Genomic DNA, 23,555 nt, shown 5'->3' with positions numbered 1-23,555 from the left:
AAATTTCACGCTTACCCGGGACTCGAACAAAATACAATTTAGCATCTATCGAAAACCCACAAACACCGGTATGCTTCTACATTATAATAGCTACCACCCGTTCACCTACAAAAGATCGATTATCTTTAATCAATTTCTAAATGCCTATAAATATTCAACGACGGATTCTGCTTTAGACTCAGAAATACAGATATTAACTAGCAGATTCTTGAACAGGGGTTATCCCATTAACACAATAAATCGAATTAGGGTACAAGCTAAGGATAGGATACAAAATACTGCACCAATCAACAATAGTAATATCAAAAAATACTTTATTTCTGTCCCATATGTTGAACAGTGGCACAAACAGCTTAACAGATTCTTTAAGGATACCGAATTTAAAATTATAGCTAGGCCTATACGGAAGTTACACACTATACTGAACAATCGCTCGGTTCTTTCCGCGTTCGCAACACAAATTAATGATCTAGTATACAACATTTCTTGCGGTGATTGCGACTCGTCTTATCAGGGTTCGACGCGGTTTTCTCTTAATATTCGTGTAAATCAACACGAAGCCTCAGTTCGTGCTTCTCGTTCAGCAGCGTCAGAATTAGCCTTTCATGCCATTAACGAAAAACATACTTTTTTATTTAACGAGGCCAAAATACTTAACGTTCAACGTAATTATACGCGACTATTAATTGCAGAAACCGTTGAAATTAAATTACACGAGAATTCTGTTAATGTTCGACGGCCATATTTGATCTCCGATGCGTGGACCTTTACGCGCATGCGCGAAGACACATAATCACTATTTAAGTTGCAGGTTTAGCCTGATTCGGTAATTTTCATTCCTGTGATCACGACAGTTGGTCGAAAAGCATTGTCAGCTTCAGGAAGGAAAATCGTTTTGAATATTTTCGGTAGATTCTTTTAATTGTTTTGAATTGATTTTGAATTATGTTAAATTGATTATTTAATTATTTATATTTTACTTTAATTATTTATATTTTACTTTAATGTACCGGTAAGTTGTCGATTTTTTCGTTTTTTCCGTTTTAATTTCTGGAGGGTATCATACGGAAGTGTTCCACGTACTATATTGAGGTAAACTCCTCTTATTAATTTACTCATAAATTGAAACACAAATTTATATGTACAATAGTTTTTATATAATATATTGCACATTTAATAATACTGTATCTAAAAGAAACAATCTTATTTTATTTAATTTTTTTTTTGTTTCCCAACCAGAAGCATTTTATCAATCATATTCAATTTTGCAATTTGCAAAATATTATGATTATTGTCTTCTGTGTTGTTATAAAAATGATCCAAAAGTTTAGCTGCTTGAAGCACTTTACTAATAGTCAGAACACTTCGGTTCTACATCTTCTTTGTCTTAATTTCTATCTTTCTCCATTTGATTCTTCAAATAGTTACCAATATCGTCAACCATAACATAAGCATCTAAGTTATACTTAATCTGTGTGATATTATCATTAGGTATATGGTGCAAGGAAGCCTAAGGCTTTTGCTGCACCAGCCAAAAAAAAAAAAACAAACACCCCATTCCTGAGTTACCCTGAGAGAGAGGTAGAAGGGAATCATCAAGGAAGAGAAGAATGATGATATCCAGCTCAGGACCCTGGGTGTCCCAAGTCCATACTCACCAGATGTGAGCCCTTGAGGTTATGTTTTACAAATCTATTCTAATAAAGGAAAGTCTTTCTCATCAGGAGTTCCTAGAAGTTTGTGTTAAATCCTGCATGGTGAAAAACATTACAGATGAACTTTTCACATGCTGTTCCACATCTCTTCTGCAATTTTTATGGCATCCAGTAATGTTATTGTGCAGCTCCTCTCATTCTTTCAACATGGAATCATTTTAAGCAAAATTAATTTTCAAAAATGAGATTTGAAACCTCATAACACCTTGAGCCATGGATTGCAAGACACTTGGGTTTGCTAGAAGAAATACAATTTTTTTTCTTTTTTATTTTGCTTTCATACACTGTGCTGCACAACTGTCCAAAAGAAGAATTTTTTTATTGTGTCTCTGTAATTCACAATGTCAGTGAAGCAACATAGATTTATACAAGACAAAAAAAAAAAAAGGTAACTTTTCAATGTTTTTGAAACATCATTGATTTTTAGATTTTCCTGTAACACATTTTTTCTTTTCTCTTGCATTTAAATTTGCACAAACCAGGACTGTGATATGATCTACTGAGAGTTTAGTGCCTCTGCATTTTTTCTCCCTTGAATGTTCTGTCAAAAGTAGATTTAAAAATGAGTCCTGTTTCATCTGCATTAAAAATATCTTTGTCCATATACCATACGCTTTGGATCATACAGAAATTAACCACTTCAGAACAGTTCTTTGTTCACATCTTTTACTTCACCTGTAACTTTTCCAAAACCTACGTTTTTAAGCAACTTAAACTGATCTGATCTGATCAACCAGTGAAACACACAAAGTTCCCAATTTCAAATAATTTGTCAAAATGCTCAGCTTTAATCATTGAAATTCAGACTTACTGGGATATTTTCACTGCTTTGCTATTTAAACCACTTTAAAAAGTCTTGTCAACATCAGAATGTTTTGAGTTTATGTATGAATTTTATTTTGATACAGTTATTTTGAAATGACTAATTTTTTGATGGAGTTCCAAATTTGTATTCAGTGTTAAGTTTGTTAAGTTAAATTCATGAGCAAGAGCACATTTTTCCATCTTATTTTCTGTATTTCTAATAATTTAAATTTTATCTTTACAAAGAAACTAATTTGCAATATTAAACAGGCAAAAAAGGACTGGTTCAGTTACATGATCAAAGCTTCCAGTGCATGCGCGCGCACACGGCATCAATAAGAGCAATGTTGCATCATCACTTATGCTTGTAGGTGCCAAAATGCTGAATGTAAACTTTAAAAGAAAAAGCATAAATAACACTAGTTTACAAATTTAAGTTTGTTCACTGGGGTTTGAATTTCAATAGGTCCTACTGCCGAAATATATTGCTGTGATTTCAAATATGACTTAGATTTTTTTCTATCACATCCAGATACATCACAATTTAAGAAATAAAAAAGTATTGTGTTTTTACTAAAGTATATAACTTTATTGTATTTAGTAATGACAAATTGATAGGATTACATTTTCATATATCAAAAAATACATAAATACTAACAAGTATTAATCAAAATTCTGAAACTTTCATTAAACAGACCTTCGTCTCTTTATTTGAAAAGAACATTTAATCGTTTTTCTTTTATGTACAGTGCCAGGTTTCTCTCTTTTTAAATACCAGCAGTAGTCAGCCATCATGCTTGTATTCAGCCTTCCCTGGTACCTCTGCTCCATTTCCTTTATGTCCTGATGGATTCTCTCCCCTTATTCTTCACTCATCTGTGCAAGATTTTCGGGGAAAAAATCAAGATGCGCATGCAAAAAGTGAATTTTGATGATCATATTGTAATCTAAATTGCGAAGCTTTTTGAGCATATTTTGAACAATTTTCTCATAATCCTGTGATTTATGATTTCCTAGAAAGTTTTCCATTACACTTTTAAAAGCAATCAAGACTTCCCTTTCAACGTCAGTCATAGTAGTTTCAAACTGACCATCTAAAACCAATATTCTAATTTGGGGACCAATGAAGATACCCTCCTTAAGTTTTGCATCAGATAAACTGGGAAATTTACTGCAAAGGTACTTAAAGCAGTTGCCATCCTTATTCAATGCTTTAACAAATTGCTTCATTATGCCTAACTTGATATGCAATGGAGGTAAAAGTATTTTATCTGGCTTCACCAAACTTTCGTGCACAATATTTTTTGACCCCAGTATAAGATTGTGCCTCCGAGGCCATTGCTTCTTTGTCCAATGCAGTGCTTTAGCTCTGCTATCCCATTCACAAATAAAGCATGGCATTTTAGTGTACCCACCCTGTTGCCCCAACAATATACATAACACTTTTAAGTCTCCACATAGTTGCCATTCGTGATCTTGATATTTAATTTTCTCCAGAAGCAACTTTAGATTGTCATAAGTTTCTTTTAAGTAGACTGAATGAGCAACTGGCACAGATGTGTACTTATCTCCATTATACAAGAGAACACCTTTTAAACTAGTCTTAGAAGAGTCTATAAATAGTCTCCATTCATTAGGAACATATGACGGAGCTCCTAAGGCACTTATTAAACCAGCGATATCACTGCAATATACGAGAGGACCTTCTTGTGAAAAATACTGTATAAACTGCCTTTCACGATTTCTGTACCAGGAAAATGATGTACAGTAGACTTCTCAATTTTCTAGGATAGATGGTAAAAACAAATCCCGGATAATCGATTTACCGGTTAATCCAAAAATACAGAAGTCCTCAACATACGTAAGAGATACGTTCCAGGACTTCTTACTTAGTCGAGTTTTACGTAACTCAAGAATGACTAGTTATTCATATTGCTGCTATATTATTATTGACAAATCTGAATTCAACGCGATACTTGTTAATGTTTGACCATTTTCATACATTCTTATTAGTTTAATTTCCTGATCCAACTCAATCGCTTTCCTTTTCTTGATAGATTTACTAGTACCGCTGTCACTTATTCTCTTAGTCGGCACCATGATAACAGTCGAAATTAAATTTTTTGTAAAGAACTTCAAAGGGTTAAGGCAAAAACTCAGTATTATCACCTCGTGCGAGTTCACATTTTACTAAAGCACATTACTGGAGGTCAACAAAAAACAATTTGCACTTTCCATTTTATTGGGCTTTTCTGTTAGTTGATTGATTGATTGATTTGGGTTTTATTGGCGCACTAGCAACTAAGGCTATAATGCGCCAAGACCAGGTAATATCTAAAAAATTTAACATCTCGGTGACTTAATTAATTAGGCCACCATGTCCAGATCTAAAAACATAAATAAACAACAATAACATATAAATTTTAAATACGATTAAAAACCTTTATTGCTTTTAAAAAGCTAAAAACAGCAGACACATTGTCATTGTCGGATAAAATCTGACTGAGTGTATAAGGCTCAGTCAGATGATTAAAAGCGGTAAAACGGGTACTGCTAAAATCTGGACAATCAATTAAAAGGTGTCTGATCGTTAAGATTGTGCCACAGGACACACACATAGGAGGGTCGTCAGCCCTCAGCTTTTCTGTTAGTGCAATCTATTATAAACAGGTAGTAAACTCAATCTTATTGCATTTGCGATGATACCGAGAGCTGGAATTCTGTTGGTTTTTACGTTATTATGGTGAAGTGTGTCCCCTTCACTGAGATCTTCAGTCATATAAAAAAAACCATAAATAATTGCAAGAATCTTCTTTCCTATTTTTTTCTTGTTACTCCGATCCCATTTGTGCAATTTGTGCATGCCGTGATCGTCTTTATTGATTGCTTATTATTATTATTATTTTTTTGTTGTTTTAAATTTTACAATCCTAAAAAATAATAAAAAAAAAAAAAAATCGAGTGAAAGCAAATTTACGTAAATCCTCAGTTGCGTAAGTCCCCGACTTACCGTATCGAAAAATGCTCAGCAAACTACGTAAAAAATATGGCAATAGATAAAAAAAACTTACCATGTACTACTCTTGTGTCCAATACGATGCTTCCCTTTATTTTTAACAATGTCGCATATGGTTTGGTCGCCAACATTATAACGGTTCTTTAGAAATTTAACGGATACACCGGTTTTCAAACTTTTGAATTTAAAATCTTTGTTTAACTGAAAGTGCAACTTTTTTGCGTTTACCCATCATTTTTACAATTTATAAACAAACTAAAAAAAAAATTATATTTACTATAAAAAAAATTCTGATATCCCTGACATAAATAACGAAACAAAATTTGTTCTTTTGCGGTGCAACGGAACACAACAATCGACCCGGAGCACTAAAACAAACAAAACTTTTTTAGTCTCTCTCTCTCTTTTTTTTTTTTTAGCTGCGGATGGGAAGATAGAGGGGTTGCAATATAATAATCTCCCAGTGACGACTTATAATGCTGCTTCTTGTCACTTGTTTATGACTTTGCAAAACATCTGTTCATACCTATTCTAGTCATTACTTGAATTTTATGATTTCTGGTTGATTTTTTTTTTTTAATTTGGAGTCATGAAGTGTCCCGGTTAATCCGATCCCAGTAAATCGAGAGTCTGCTGAACCTGGAGCAAGTAAGCTCTTCGCTTGAAGTCTGGATCCCAGAATTTCAGCCGCATACTTTGGAAGACCTAAGTCCCTTACTAAATTGTTCAGTTTGACTTGCGTGAATTGCTGTAGCGTTAAAATATTTTCTGGTTGATAACATTCCTCTTCACTAACCTCTTTAGCTTCTGCTTTGGTGGAAGAAGATGTGGAGGTTTTACAGGCAGATCAGGTCCATGTGGAACCAGTCTTATGGCTGACAGTAGATCTGGATATTTGATGTCCTTTTTATTTTTTGAATTGTAACCTTTAATGTCACATACACAAAAGTAACATTCGGCATGGCTTACTGGGCCACACCATAGGAATAGAAAATGGCAAGCATACCTTTTTTCCTTGACTCCATTTTCTAAGATGTTCGACACACGTATGGCATACTTTATGCGGTGCCCACGATTTATCCTGATCGCCTAGTTTTATGTCAAAGTATGCATAATACGATTTTTTTACAAAATTGGTAATATTTTGCTTCTGCTTTACAGGAACAAAACGACCACATATGTAACAATGTAACAAAATACGCCAGGACTGTTTATACACTTTCTGGTTGCCATACTAAAAGAAAACTTACACACAATGAGAGCTCACGATGGTTTTTACAGGAGTACTGTGACCGCATAAGGGATGTGCCACTTATATAGGCTCTGTGGTTGAGTGCATGCTCAGACAAGTTTAACCCGTAACTACACACAGGAGTCTCCCGTCTCCCAGACTCCACTCAGAAAATAAAATTCTGGGAATCGCAGATGGGCCGGATGAGCGGTGTGGGGGGCCGTTTACCTTCCTGGGTCAAGGTTGGCTACCTTGCAGTGTGTGTAGTTACAGGTTAAACATGCACAATCTGTTGTATTTGAGGCAAATATTTGATACTGATTACGAATATAGGGTTATAAAACTTGTAAACCATTGCAGAAACTATAGTTATGAACAGATTTGGGTATAATACCTAGGTAATATTTTGTTAATGAATTGTGAAAAATATTTACGTGATAGAAACAAACGGACTTCGGTTTAGTAATCAGTAAACATGCATAAATAACTGCCACATACTTTTACTCAAACCCCAGATACACTGTAAACCAGTGTAATTGAAATAAAAAGTAAACAGTTCATCTTGACGTTGATTTTACTGAAATACACCACTACACAAAATGCAAAAGATGACTATAAAAAAAGCAGATCTACTTATATGGCAAATATGTATGTGCTATTGGTCGGTTTGCTGGAAGTTTGAATGTAACCAAAGTAAAATGGCACAATTTATGTGGAGATTTTTCTTAAAAGAAATAGCTGAGTTTTCATTATTTCCAATGCCACTTTAACCAATTTTGATTATATACAGCTGCCAAAGTCGCTATGTTATGAAAAAGTATGAAAAAAAAAATAAAAATTAAGCATTGTAATATGGTACTACATTTATTGCACTTACCAGTTAGGTGGAGTAGAAGAATTTGAACTATTCAAGCTTTAAAACTTAAATTTATCAGAAATGCTCAGATTTACATACTTTCTTTTCTCATCACCCTTCTTAGATGTGATTTTTGAAAAAGAAAAGTGGAGACATAAAAAATAAAAAAAAAAATTTTTGAACTACATCACCTGAGAAAAAGAAAACTATAGAACAGTAATGCAATAAGAAAACTTTATAACACACTTGTTGCAATACTGAATGAATTACATCATTGTAAATCAAGCTCATGCCAGAAAAAGGCACAAATTTCAGTCTAAACTGGGCAATTTCCCATAGCATATGAATTTGCACTTGTTTATTGTTTCTTCATAACAGCAGGAACTATAAATATGACTTAGATACAGTATTTCAACAAGTTACTTCAATGGTCATAAAAGAGAACAAATAAGCTGCATACAGCATTTCAATCTGATTATTACATACTGTATTGATAAACAAAGGTGAGGACAACCAACTGATTAGCTACAAGTTTGCTTTACTGTAAAAATATTTTAATTGATAGTACAATAATACCTAGCTTAACGAAGTAGATGAGTTGCAGTACTTTAGTTCGTTATATGAAACTTTTTTTTTTATTGGAGGTAGAAATACCATAGCAAGAAAATAAATTTATTTGAAATGAGAACACATTATATTATAAAATATTAAAGAAAACTTCACAAGAGTCAAGTAAAACAGTAAACTGAAAATCTATTATGAAAAATAACACAAAACAACAACACTAGTGCTCACTTGATGACTTTTTCTCAAAAATGCATCTAGGGTCGACTATCTTGCTTTTTTCTTACAATCGCGTAGCATCTCATTATAACAAGTTAAAGCATTTAAAATGGATCTCTTCACAATGCTGCTTTGTTGAAAATTGGGATCATTTTCTGATAAGACATCTAAGGCATGAGTCACTTCATTTAAACAATTAGACAAGGTCCCTGTTGTTAATATCCTCTCTGGGGGGGGGGGAAGAACCTCTTCATTTTCTGAACTGTTTACTTGTTGATCCGTTAACTCTTGGAGTTCTTCATTTGTTAGTGTCTCACCATGGCTACTTAAATCCTGAACATCAGTTACATTGACTTCTGCAAAGCCTATTGTGTGTGCCATTCAAATAACTTCTGTGCTAATTGCAGGAATTTCACATTCTACTCCATCACATTCTGTAACAATGCTGGGCCACATCTGTTGCCAAACACCATTAAGACACCAATGTGTCACTTCACCCCAGGCTTCTTTGATATTGCTGATTGCTTTCGTAAAGCTGTAATTTTTCCAGAAATTATTCATCGACTGTTGTGTTTCATCATTAGTCTCAATCAGTTGACTAAAAGTGCATCTCAGATAGTAGGCTATAAAGGCTACTATAACACCCTGATCCTTTTGTTGTAGCAGCGAAGTTGTGTTTGGCAGGAGAAACAGCACTTCAACAGGAATGCATATTTGAAGTGAGCCAAAATTTGAAGGATGACTTAGTGCATTGTCCAGTAGCAAAAGTGCCTGCCTTGGGTTCGAAATTATTTCATTCACAACAATAACGTTGGACAGCAGTACAAAAATAGTTGACAAACCAATCGGTAAACAAGTCCATTGTCACCCAGGCCTTTCTATTTGATTTCCATATTACCAACAAATTAGGTTTGAAGAATCCTTTCTCAAGGCATTTCGGAATGGTAAACAAGCATCGGTTTTAGCTTCTTATCCCCAGATGCATTTGCGTACAACAACAGTGTTAATCGGTCCTTGGCTGCTTTAAATCTGGAAACTCTTTTCTCATCTCGGGAGAGGAAAGTTTTGGAAGGCAAGTGTTTCCAGAACAACCCGCTTTCATCCACACTGAATACCAAATTCTGCAGGTATTTTCCTCGTTCTACTACGACTTCCAGTTGTGCAGGAAATTCTGCTGCTGCCTGGATGTCAGCACTTGCAGCCTCTCCCATCAGTTTAATGCTATTAATTCTTACACATTTTTTGAATTTCTCAAACCAATCTCGGTGGTTTCCTCAGCTTCCTGGGCCTTTAAATGGTTAAATAATTTTAATTTTAATGCTTTGTGTTGAATTATCGCCTGGGTGACTGGCATATGACACTGAGTCATATCATCTACCCAAACACTTAACATTTTTTCCATGTTTTCTATAATGCTACTACGTGTGTGTGTTAATTTGGATGCGGTAATGTCATTACAATTTAGCATAGACTGCTTAACTTTATCAGCTTGATTTAAAATTGTTTTTAAAGTTGATTGTGTTAACCCCAATGATTGTGCTACATGGAATTTCTTTTCTCCAGATTCTATCCTCCTTTTAATCAGCATTTTGGTTTATAAACACAGTTTTACATTTTTGTGACATAGTGGGAAATTATTATTTAATAAAATACATTAAAACAATTATAGTAGGTACGCACAATATCAATGACAATTAACCACTGCTCCATATATCACAAAGTGGGTTCTAGGTACATCAAAAATCCCTACTACAAACCTTCGCATGCACCGTAGGGCAGTTTTTGCTGACTTTGTTAACCATGGTATTACTGTACTGTAAATACCATCACAATTACATCATTGAGTACAAACAAAATGCCTATTTAAGCAGCCTGCCTATTAAATTGAGTATTTAATATATTCTGAAGGCCAAGTGGCATTCAAAAAGAATTCAATATAATTAATGGAAAAAGTTATTAACTGACACCTTAAAATTATTAACCTTCTTAACATCAAAAATACAATAGTGGAATTAGAATGAAAACACACTGAAAAATATAAAATTTTTAGTAAATCATTAAAATTTACATATAAAGTATGCATAAAATAGGGCTTACTTTCAAAACAGAAGCAAAATATTTTCCTCCAATGTGGTTATCAGTCTTCAGAAAAATTTCCCTGAGACGGCTCTCTCCAATTGGATTATATTTGGCATTAAATTTGTCAAATCTGTGAAAGGTATTTCTATCCTGAAATTTCATAAAAAGTTTACAGGGTCCCAATAATATATATAGACAAACAAACAACTTTCACATATTATTTGTCTTTTTTTTATGTATTTACCATAAGCTAATTAAAAAATAATGAGTGAATGCATAACATTGATAAATTGCATCAAGTGGAGGCACAACTTCGATGAATGTCATTTAACAAATTACAGTAGAGCATCAGTTATCCGGAATAATCGATGTCAGACTTCTGGATAGTGATATTTTCCAGATAATCGAACATAAGGTAAGAGTAAATAAATTTAATCTTCCTTTATGTTCGATTATCTTAACTATTTAATAGATAATCTTATCTATTTAACAGATAATCTTAACTATTTAATTTAATTGTGAGGTAAGATTAAATTTATTTTATCTTACCTCACGATTAAATTAAATAGTTAAGATTAATAAAAAAAAAAAAAAAAAATTATAAACCAATCCCAGAAAACAGACACATCCATCCAGACATTTTTAGGATTTTTATACAAAATAGGAAAATTAGAAAGATTTTTAAATGCTCTTGGTTTTTACGACTTTACCGATAATGAGCAAGGAGAATCTGTGTCTCAGTGGCATTTGCACACATACCAACTGTAACTTGCTCTTTTCTCATCTCATCTTAAAACCTGGTGCAGGCATTTCTCTTTTAGTGGTTAGGGTTTTTCTCAGTAATGCTTTCCATAAGCCCATCTAATCAACATTATAAACGTTTTCTTTCTCGTAATTTGCTATAACTAAAGTGAACTTACTTTTAAAGTAAGTCTGCTGCCGATTCGTCGTCACAAAGTTTCTCGCTTTGAATATTCGAATGTGAATATTTGAATATTCACGTATAATGTGTCTCAGTTTAAAGTTTTTCAGACAACTCGTGCTAGACTTAAAAACTCTTCATTACCTCTTAATTTCTGATTAAAATCCAATGCTTTTTTACACAACATTGGGCCAGACACTGGTTCACCTAAACTTCCCCTAAATAAAGTGAACTCTCTAAAATGGCATTTTCAGGTTTCGACAGTCTTTTTCCTTTTAGGTCCTCCTTCACTATCCATAATCAACACAACTTCTGTTATAGCATTGGAATTTTTCTTGATGTCGTAAACTGTTGAAGTCCCCACATTAAACTCTTTGGAGAGATTTCCTAAATTTTTACCTTTTCTAATTCAATTTCTGTTTTTTGCTGCAATGTCAAAACTACATGTTTTCTTTTCATTCACATTTTAACGTAAAAAAAAGAGAAAAATAATAAATCGCAGTTTCAGGCAGATATTATTCTTACCGAATCTGGAGCTAAACTAATATGAAATTCACTCATGGTTTCTGAGAAAACCCAGTAGTCTGTGATATTTTTCTAAAGCACATTTCTAACGGTCACATAGAATTCTAGAGGTCACAACCATAAAACAATAAAAACAATTGGCAATTTTTGATTTATTGGGCTTTTTGTTTGCACAATCCGTTATAAACTTGATCTTTTGCTTAATAGAATCAAAATTCAATTTGCAAACTTGATCACTATAACCGGTACTTACTGTACCGTCAATTAAAAAAAGAAGAAAGATCAGCCTTTGAAATTATTCCAAATAACTGACGTTCCGGATAACCAACGTTCTACTGTACTGCATCCAAGCACATTTATAAATACTAAATTCCACTGTTTCAGATGTTCATGTTCAGTATTTGAAGAGTTTTGATGATGCGTCTGGAACTACAGACTACACATGAAACAATGAGCCATGCACGAGTTTTTGAGTGGTGGTGATTTTGAAGTGCAGCAAATATTTGTTAAATGTAATTCAGAATTCTGGATTCTGAATTACATTTAACATTTAATGTTTTGTTTAAATTTCTTAAATGTTGGTGATTCTGAAAACTGAATTTCAGTTTTCAGAATCACCAATGTTCACCAATCAGAATCACCAATGTTCTTGCTCTGAATTTCAGAGCAAGAACAGTAGTGGAATAAGTGTGTGTAAGAAGTGTACTTTGCAATGAAAGTGTTCCAGTGCATAAAAAGAGTTATTTTATGGGATTCAGGTTAGTCAAGTTAATTTCACAATGCTCTTCTCCTCAATATATGTATCTACAGACCTGGCATTTTGTGATTTAGAGATAATCATGCAGATGCAGTGCAGTATCCATTTCTATACTATTCTTCATTGTGTGGACACAGCAATGAAGGTTCTAGGCACTGCATCTAATGATTCAAGATCAAAACATGAGAAGCAGCCCTATATTACATCATTACCACCTCATTTGTGCATTGGAATGATGCATTCCCCTAATTAATATTTTCTGGCTATTCTGCTAACCAACCCTGAGTACCCAATCTGAAACAGTGTACAAGTAGCCTTCTGTTTATGACAAAGTTCTGTTCTTGAAGGAACTGTTGCAAAAAAAAAAAAAAAAAAAAAGTGTAAAATGAACATAATTATATAATGTAAGTCAATGAGTTACAGACTCAAAATTGACTTAAGTAATATTATTATATTTAAAGCTCTGAAATGAATGTTATGAATCTAAAAATAGTAATATAAATCAATTAAACGCAATACGGTATAGAAAAACCAAACTAAATATAATTAAATAAAAAAATAAAATTTTGTACATTTACTTTGATATGTTCAAAACCCAGACTGAACGATTTTAGAAGTGCTACTGTACGTCCCCTGCAGTGATCTTTTTTGGACAGTGGTGTAATGCAGAGATTTTACTTATCTGATGAAATCCCTGATTGAGGACATTCCCTTTTTTTTGAAGAAAGTATGCAGTGCTGACTGTCAAGAGTTCCTCTTTCTTTGAGAATCTCAGAACAAGGGCCAATGGATACAATTACACTCCTTTTCACTTTCACACTTCGCTCCCAGTCATGGCCAACCTCACAGACTCATCAATGAGGGTCTCCATGGCTGAAAGGATGTACTGAAGATCACTTGTATTCATAGATTTTAGAGGAAGCTCTTCATATTTTTTATTTCTCCTTCTCCTCCTGTTGGATTAGTTCTTTAACCAATTCCTCCAAGTCTTCATTGGAAAGTTGCTATGTTCATGGGTGCTGGCAGGATATTTTGCAAGATGGTGCAAAAAAAAAAAAAAAAAAAAAAAAAAACACCACCTACAGAGAACGTTGATCACCTGAACCCCCCCCCCCCCAAATTACAGTATCTACTTTTAGTGCATTGTTGAAATATTACTCCTGCCGCTTGATGCATTCGTTTCTGATTATTTATTCGAAGATATATGCAGTATAGCATAGAAATAATCTTAATTTGTCATTACAGGAGTTAAAAATCAATTGTTAACTTTAGCTACTGTGTGGACCCAGGACAGTCTCCAAGTGACCTTGATGGATGCATCATTGTCTGTTTTGAGCGTGGGAGTACAGTGGGGTGGGTGGGTGGTTAGCTTTCACTCAGTCTGCTTTCAGCCATTCAATGTTCGAGTTTTTGCTTGTAGCTATTTCAAAGTGAAATACAGTGTCATTTTTCCCCTTTGTGTTAATAATGGCATTTATAGGCAAAATAAACTGCAATGTGTTGTCAATAGAAGATAAGATAACAATTATTAATAGACTGGAAAAGAGCAAAACTGATGTACCTCTTAAGATTTTTAACATTGGTAAAAGCAACCATATCTGACATAAAGAGCAGAAAAAATGAAATTTTGAAGTCTGCTTCAAAGTTAGACAATGAAGATGGCTCTAAAAAAAAAGCTAGTGATGAGAAATTAGAAGATGCTGTTTATTTATAGTTTCTACAAAAGAGAAGTCAAGGCGAATCTATTTATGGAACTCTATTGAATCAAAACTTTAAAAGCCCATCTGAATTTAAATCTAGTACAAGATGACTGAAAACTTCCAAATCTCGCCAAGCTATAAGGGAGTTTGAAATTCAAGGAGAAACTTTATCAGGTGATGTCCCAAGAGCAGAAGCTTTTAAAGAGTCTTTTCTGAAAATGGCAGAGGAAGAAGGTTTTTCCAAGGATAACGTTTACAATGCAGATGAAACTGGTCTTAATTGGAAGTTGCTCCCTCGTAAATCACTTGAATCACAATGCGAAATGGTTGTCCTGGTTTCAAAGCTAACAAACAGCGTGTTATACCATTGTTGGTGATTGGGGAATCCAAGATGCTTTAAAGGTGTAAAGTGCCTACTAGTATGATATAAAAGACAGAAAAATAATTGGATGAATTCCAACATTTTTTTGGATTGGTTTAGCCAAGATTTTATTCCTAGTGTGAAGAGGCATTGAGAAAATGAGAGTAAAGCTGGTAAAGTTTTGCTTATTATCAATAATGTACCATCGCACCCCCCCTTGAAAAACTGAATTCAATTGACGAGAATTTCATTGTCAGGTTTTTACCGACAATGAAGCAATATCTCTGTAGAACTGCATTCAGACAGTTCATCAGAATCACCTTGGTTAAAGTCAGCACATTCTTCATCCTGGACCATTCTTCATCCTGGACTAATGCAACAATTTCTTCTTTGGTTAAAATATGGATAACCAGGATCATCAGAATCATTTTTTAAAATGAAGCCCCTTAGTGTTAATGACAAAGCACACTTGGAAAACCCGGGAATCCCTTGAAATAAAGTTATAATCTCACTTAAGTCTTCATTCAAATCTTGCACATATGTGACCATCTCTTCGGCAGCACCACAAAGTTTATGCCATGCCTTTTGCAGATTTTTCTCCAACAACAAGTTCCAAGCATCTGCTAACAAGTAGCAACAATCCTTAATGTTGAGCTTCTTTGAAAACTCAACCACGATCTCTTCATCTCCCTCTGGTAGCAGCAAGTGATGCAAGAATTGTTTTTTTTCCCCTTTTTTTATAACACCTTGATCCATTGGCGGTAAAAACCTGACAATGAAGTTTTCGTCAATTGAATTCAATTTTTCAAAAGGAGGGTGGAATGGTGCATTATCGATAATAAACAAAACTTTACCAGCTTTACCCTCATTTTCTCAATGATAAACCACACAATATATTGCGGTATTGTAGTACCACTATCAGAAGTACAATGGGTAAAATTCTCCACTGGTTTAGTGGTGATAGTAGGGATGGGGGATTAAAGAGCAGGAGTTCAATTTGGGTGGATTATTGATGACTGGCAAAAGCTTGCTTGCCTGCCTGAAGAATCATGCTGTTTTCTGTGCCATGGTAGCATACATACCAGTTAGTGTTTTATCATCCAAGTGCAATACAATTTCAGTATTTAATATTTAATGTATTCACAAAGCACAAAATTATTTTGTATATTATTAAGTAATACAAAATCAATGTTTCTCTCTAATTTACTGTTTGTCATTCCATTAACCAACTAGCTAAATTAAAAATGAACCAGTTGGTCAAATTAACATGCAACAACTTGTGAGCAGTTCACTGTATGTCAAAGCTGAAAAACAGTCAATTTTTTGCATGAGAGAGCAATTAAGAAATCAAAATTTACTGAATACTTACGGCATGAACATCCAGCATGTCAACGCTCAAATCATATGCAGTCAAATTCAGTGAGTTAAACACCTGGTGGAAAGAAGCTTATATAATTTGTGTTATTTATCAAGTGAAATAATCTTTATAAAAACATTATTTTGGATAATGAAATGACAATCAATTTAAAATAAGTTTAACAGGTTTAAGAGTTTAAATAATAACAATCATGTTATTATATCTTGGTAAATTTTTAGTATATGGTGTTAGCTCTGATGGATCGTTCTGAACCGTGACGTGACATTAATCACTGATTGTCAAGCCTAGCCCCTCCTACCGGTTGCTGTCCTCGTAGTGATTGGGAGCTTGGCTAGCTTACTTTTAGCAGCATACTGAAGACAGGTAGGGTTAGTACCTTATACTAAATATTAACACAAAAACAGAGCTGCAAGGCTCAATAGGTTCTATGTTGTAACAATATTTTAAAAGGATAAAAGAGATTGATTACCTCAATCTGGTACGTAGAATGATGCTCTCCAAATGTAGATGGATAAAATAATTTAACGAATTCTTTGCACCGACAGCACCATGAATGATTCAAAGTGCCCCACGAATCGGAAGTCAAGGACCCCAACCCGACTCCAAAACGCAAACTACCCCCACAAAACTATGAGTAAGAGAAGACATTGTGTCAAAATTAATTACAACAAAAAAATTTTTTTCGCAGCATTAAAGTAAATTAAGATCACGGCGACGAAATAAATCGAGATGAGAAAATCTTGAAACAATTTTAAGAAACTTTCCTTCCTTAAGCTGACTAAGCTTTTCGACGAACTGTCTTGATTGCAGGTTGGAAATAACATGGTGTGTAGTCTAAACCTCTTACCCAGTAATTTGAATTTATGCCCCCCGAGTTCTGGAATATCTCTATAACAGTGAAAATTCTGCCTTCATTCATTTAATTAACCCTTCTCACAGTCTTGTAAACCTCAATGAGGTCACTTCTGAGGTGCCTGGTTGCCAAGTTCTGTAGCCCACATATTCAGTCTTTTCTCATATGGTTGCCCTTTTGCTGATCTCACCATGCAAGTTGCCCATCTTTAGACCCTTTTAAGCAGCTCATTGTCTTTTTTCAGATACAGTCTCCATACCTGAACATAGTATTACAAATGCTGCCTTATACAGCTGGACTATGATCCCCATACTTCTATAGGATAATGTTCGAAAAATCATCGATAGGACACCATGGGCTTTCTGGCCACCTGTTTACACTGCTCAGAAAATTTCATATCTGCCAATGTAACTCCCACATCCCTTTCTTCCTCTACTGTTTTTAATTCAACCCCACCAAGTGTATAATTTATTTTCGGGTTGCTATTCCCCAAGTGTAACCTTGCATTTTGCTGCATTAAAACATAGCTGTCACTTTTATACATTCTTGCAGCCTGTTCAAATCATCCTGAAGGGATTAACTACTCTACCAGTCTTTACACGGTTTGTAAATTTTGACATCAAGCCTTCTATCCCATTGTCAATGTTGTTAATGAAAATTAGAAACAACAGTAATCCAAGAACTGATCTTTGGGGGGACCCCAGTATATTTGTAATAGTATTCACCATATAGTGCAATGAAGTCACATGGTTTTGCAACACTGGGTAAAAAAAAAAACACCACTAATTAGACAAGAAAATACAAATATGCTTCCCTCCTCACACAGATAACCATCCAATTGACTTTTCAATTTATTCAAATTATCAGCCTCAATTACCTGTGAAGACAACTCGTTCCAGCAATCAACGACTTGCTGGCTAAAAGAAAACTTCCTACAATCTAATTTACACCAATCTGAAGAATATCCATTAATCACAACACTCTCACTTCTGCCCCACAGCCACCCAGCAATACATCTTTGAATTTTTCTAGTAATTCCAACATGTTCCAGCTTATAAAATAAGCTCTCACAAGGAACTAAGGCATTTGACTTATTTCAAATAAACTACGTTGAAATTGTTCCCTACAACCAGCTCATGAGTAACTCTGTCAAAATACCTTACAAAATTAGTTAAACATGATTTTCCCTTAACAAAACCATGTGTGTTTTTCAGAATGCCATTTCTATCTAAATGTCCCTGGATTGCACTCTTAATCATTGCTTCTAAGATTTTCCCTACCACTGAAGTCAGACTAACTGATCTGTAGTTACCAATGTCACCCTTAGAACCACCTTTATGTATTGGCGATATGTTGGCACTTCTCCAATCCAAAGGAATCTCTCTTTTAAGTCCAAAGATGTCCTCGTAATTAACTTCAATGGTTCTATACACTTTCTGGCAGTCTCCCTCAAAATTACTGGGTATATGCCATAATGGCATATACCCAGGAGCCTTGCTTGTCTTTAAGCTTGAAAGTTTTTCTAATAAACAGTTATCTGTAATTTCAAAATTACTACTTTCATAAGACACAGCCACACTGAGTCACATGAAGTGAGGGTATAATGAGAGTGTGAGTAATCTACAGACCAGAAGATTGTAAAGAGTATGACGAGAGTCTCTATATGCAGATAGAATGGGAAAGCAAGTGCAAATGTCTTTTTATGGGCGACTTCAATCTTCTCCCAGTTGTTTGAATAAGCGGAAAGGAAAATCCCTATGGGGAACAAAATTTTTAAATGAACTTGATTATTATTTGTACTAGAATGTTAGACAAAATACTAGGGGTAAGAATATACGTGATCTCATCATTAATCATGAATCAGATGACATCACAGGGCTTAAAGTATGGGACCATGGGCAGATAGTGATTCCACAGCTGTTAGCTGGAAGGTGAAGAAAGATGTTGCTGTAGTTAAAAGTATGGGTTATAATTTCAGAAAAGGGGACTATGACAGTTTAAGGTACTATATGGCATCTATTAATTGGGCAGATTGCAGAGGGAGGGCGAACACATCAGAATCATGAAATACCTTTAAAACAATAATTACAGAAGCCATTAGTGCATATATAACATTAAGAAAATATAGCACGAGGGAGATGCTGAGATGGATGAACACAGAGCTGACCATTCTATTATGGATGAACACAGAGCTGACCACTGCTTCATATGAGCAGAAAAAGATAGCTTGGGAAAGCTACAGAGCAACGAAAAGTACTGAAGTCTACAACAGCTACAAGTTGATCTGTAATATTACCAGATAAGGTTAGGAAGGCTAAGGCCGAGTATGAGAAAGTGCTGGCTAAGATAGCAAAGAATGCGGATATTGTTAGTTGTCTGACGGCACCAGGGGTTTCCCTCGTCTCTGCGACAACTAATACACATCCTCATCTGTGTTAGTTGTTAGTTGTCTGACAAAGAATGGGGATAATGAGTTTTTAAAGTATGTGAACACAAAGAAGAAAACAAATCAGATCAGACCCTTGTGTACTGGCTGTGGGAAAGTCTTAGATAACCCAGCACATGTTGCTGATGAATTGAATAGATTCATTGTATTGGTTTCTACTGATGAAAAACCCTTCATGCTGAAATATGTGAGTAAGGCTAAGCCATATGAAATTAGTGATTTTGAAATTACAGATTACTCTTTGTTTGTTATTTGGTTTTTAGGAGCATTAGCAACTAAGGCCATATTGCTCCGGGATATGCGGTGGTCATTCCCTGACCTTTCCGCATCCTCCGTATTTGGTGGTCACGGGCTCGAACCCCGGCCTAATCAAGAAGCGTGTGCTACGCACTGCTGCTCCTGCCCACCTGGCTATGGAGGCGCTTTACAGATTACTGCTTATTAAGAAAACTTTTGAGCTTAAAGGCAAGTAGGGCTCCTGAAGTTGATGGTATATACCCAGTAATTTTGACGGAGGTGGCGAGAGAATATTGAACCACTGAGGTTAATTATGAGGGCATCATTGGACTCAGGAGAGATTCCTTTGGATTGGAGAAGTGCCAAAGCTTTGCCAATACATAAAGGCATTTCTAAGAGTGAAGATAATAACTATAGATGGGTTAGTCTGACTTCAGTGGTACGGAGGATCTTAGAGGCAATGACCTAGAGTGCAATCCAGGGACATTCAGACAAATGGTATTCTGGACACACAACATGGTTTTGTTAAGGTAAAATTATGTTTAACTATCCTAGTAAGTTATTTTGATATTGTTACCAGTGAGCTGGATGTAGGGAACAATTTTTACATAGTTTCTTTTGATTTTAGCAAGGCCTTTGAGTCAGTCTCGCATGGGAGAGTACCATATAAGCTAAGCAGTGGTCAAAAACTGATCCCTGGAGTTCCTACAAGGATCACTTCACTGGCCAGACCGGCTACAGTCAGTGTCAGCAGATGCAGCAGGAGAGCATCCAGATTGGGTAAGTCCCCCAAATGAAGTCATGTTTGGGGTGGGGGGGCAGATGTCACCTATCATTAAGGCACAAACACCACACATCAGTCGTGCACCTTATCATACGTAGGAGTACACAGGACATTTTAGAAGTTTTTCTTTTTTTTTTGACGTATATTCAGGGATGCATAATAACAAGACAAGTTACAACATTTACTGTCACATTTACCCTGTTTCACTCACTAATCTTGCGCACTGACAGGTTCAAAGCACCCTGAATATAAACAACACATTTTTTTTTTTTAGTACAGATCACAATCACTCATTTTAATTTTTTTTATATATAAACTCATATTCAGAGTACACATTTATGGCAATTAATCTGGACATTCTTATATTCACTCACTTACTCACCCACCTGTCATTGCAATTTGAATATAGACTACTTTTTTTTTGTTGCAGGTTAAATATACTATTGGCCTGTCATACTGGCACCATTGGTGGGGGACAATGTCCCCACCAATGCAAAGCCCCCCCCACCAACAATCACCCACTCATGCCTGCTTGGCCAGTACTGTAATCAGGGTAAGCAGGCACCATATACACTGATAGAGCCCCAAGGCCATGTTCCATAATTAGAATGTCACACTGGGGAGGGGGGAACTGTACCAAGCATTTGTATTTAGGGCCTGACACAGGGTTTTGCTACAAGTTTCAAAGACTGTCTGAGAATACTGAGCAAATGCTTTGAAGTATAGCTCTTCAGTTATAAATAGATGTTTCATAGTTCCTAGGCAACAGATAACCAATTCTGGTAATAAACCTGTTTCTGTGGTCATCATGGAGGGGGGTAGTCATACAAGATGTAGCTCCAGTCTTCATTCACTCCACAGTTACAATGGACGTCAACAACTACAAACAGTTTAGTCCTGAAAAGAGCCATGCCCAGTCAAAAAAGAATGTAGTGTACATGCTTGGTGCACACCTGGGTGAGGGTTTAGGGCATACCAAGTCAACCCTGGGGGTGAATCTTTTGGTTGTTTCCCCCTTTTGGGAACTGGTTCCAGTTGTCCTGCCACTTTTGGTGTAATTTCATGGCTATTTGTTTCCTTTCCTTTGCTGCTTAACAGGATTGTCAAGGTTGAGGATAAATCCATAAAGCTAGTAGGTGTCTTTTCGGCCAGTAATAAAATCTACTTTTGATGATCTCTAGCTCCAATGGCAAGGTATAAACCAGCACTAGCAGCGGCAGGGGTGCTCACAGTGCAGCATGCTCTGGTTATTGTTAATAGTAGAATTCTATGAATATCAATTTTTTTTGTTTAATCCTTACTATGGCTGCTCTGGGGAACCAGATACTGGCACCATAGGTGATTACAGGTAAGAAGACTGCTTTATATATATCAGGGACATAATTTTCTTTCTAAGGTCTTTCAAAATCCACGGAGATAGATAGCCAGCAGATATATTTTCTGTGTTGAGTGTGCTTAAGTTATGACATGATTCAAGGCACCAACTATTATCTTGTTCGAATCCATATTGTTTATCTGAGTGAAGGTTTGCCTGTGTGTAGTGAACATTTTTGAAGAGGATCAGTCTTTCTAGGACCTTGCCCAGTACTGGTAATAAAGTTTTGGGTAATAAAACTGAGGTTGGTCTGATGGTTTCCTCCAGATTTTTAAGAATTATTCTTAAATTAGCCTTTTTCCATTTGACTGGAAGTTTCCCTACAGTGAGACAGTTATTATATAGCTGGAGTAGGTGATCAGAGTATACTGAAACTAGCTTTTTTATTACCTCAACCTCAATGAGATCATGGCCTCTACAGTTGTCAGTTCTGCTGTGTCAGAAGGCTGATTGACAGTTCACATCCATTGATACTAGCAGACTGCAGCCAGGCAAGAGTCAGTGCAGACTGTAGTTAGTGGACTGTAGGGCTCTACTCTCACCTGGTCTGCTGTAGTGAGATATAAGGTGGAAGCTGTCTAGCAACGTGTGCACATGCTGACTGAGGAGTACATAGCGTGTTTGGTCACTGTGAGATTAGGGTTCTGGACCACTATGGCTGCCCAGATGGTGTCAGAGGTTGTTTCAACAATCCCATAAAACAACAGCTATCCATGTACCCTACCTCCATATGTGTAGGGTTCCCGAACAGTTGGCAACTCAATATTCTCCTCTTCCATTTTGATATTAAGCTGGTATTTGCAAGATATAATTATTGTTAGTCATGGCTATACGCAATACCTCTTGCACACTGCATTTTGCTGGAGAAATCTTAGTGAGTGACACTAATTAGTATTTGGATTAGTATTCATATGCACAATGTTCAACACTTTAGCATTAATATGCATTTGTGTATAACTGGTTTCTATCTATTTCAGAAAACTTTATACCAACTGTAGCTAAGTACCAAAATATTGCTTACAAAAAGCTACAAAGTTTAGTTTTTATATAAATTAAAATTAAGTTAAGGTGGGAAAATCAATACTGATAGCAGTCTGGTCACCAAGTACAATGGATAGAATTTATTTAAAGAACAGTAATTAAATTAAACACATTTCGTTAGATGCTTTCTCACTGTTATACTAGTACATAAATAACCTAGGATGTTTAGATTTACAGTGATAAAGACACACCCACCCTGGATTATAATGCCAGAAGAAGGTCTTGCTCAGTATCGACCCAGTCAGGCAGAGCAACCCACTGGTAGGTTGCTGAGTGTCTAATCTTGTGTTGGGAGCAAGTGGGCTACTAATGCTTCCAGTGGCAGAAATGCATGTAAATATGGCTGAAATATTTCTCTCCTGAGCTTCTTACATCAATTATATTTGATAATATAAGAAAAAACTTGGCTTTCTTTCTGAACAATTGATATCTTACTAATGCAAGTAGTCATTACACTTTCTGACTAGCAAACAAGTTACAGTATGGATATGATTGGAAAACATAGCAATACTCTCCATTAATTATATATCAACTACAGGCACTCCACAACTTATGTAATACTCGACTTACGTATATTTGACTTTTAAGTTTTTTCCGGTCAGTGCAAATTGAAGAAAAAAGTATGGAAACTTATTTTGCATCCCATACGAATAAATGGAGTTATTGTGAAAATATTGTAATAGAACCCAATA

General features: G+C 35.3%; 1 protein-coding gene across 4 annotated transcripts in view; it reads right to left on the bottom strand.

Moving 5' to 3' along the window:
• AMPdeam (AMP deaminase) overlaps window positions 1-23,555 on the bottom strand; it is a 334,349-nt gene that overhangs the window by 71,699 nt on the left and 239,095 nt on the right. For all 4 annotated transcript variants that reach the window (XM_090387683.1, XM_090387682.1, XM_090387684.1 and 1 more), the window contains 2 exons: window positions 16,119-16,181; window positions 10,503-10,634 (listed from right to left, as the gene is read on the bottom strand). In XM_090387683.1, the coding sequence (XP_090243809.1) occupies window positions 10,503-10,634; window positions 16,119-16,181 (195 nt within the window). The remainder of the gene's footprint in view (window positions 1-10,502; window positions 10,635-16,118; window positions 16,182-23,555) is intronic.

The sequence above is a fragment of the Mastigoproctus giganteus genome, chromosome 13 (assembly GCF_048544385.1).
Source record: "Mastigoproctus giganteus isolate SK-2022 chromosome 13, ASM4854438v1, whole genome shotgun sequence".
Lineage (NCBI taxonomy): Eukaryota > Metazoa > Arthropoda > Arachnida > Uropygi > Thelyphonidae > Mastigoproctus > Mastigoproctus giganteus.
This window is presented reverse-complemented; position numbering and strand designations above follow the sequence as displayed.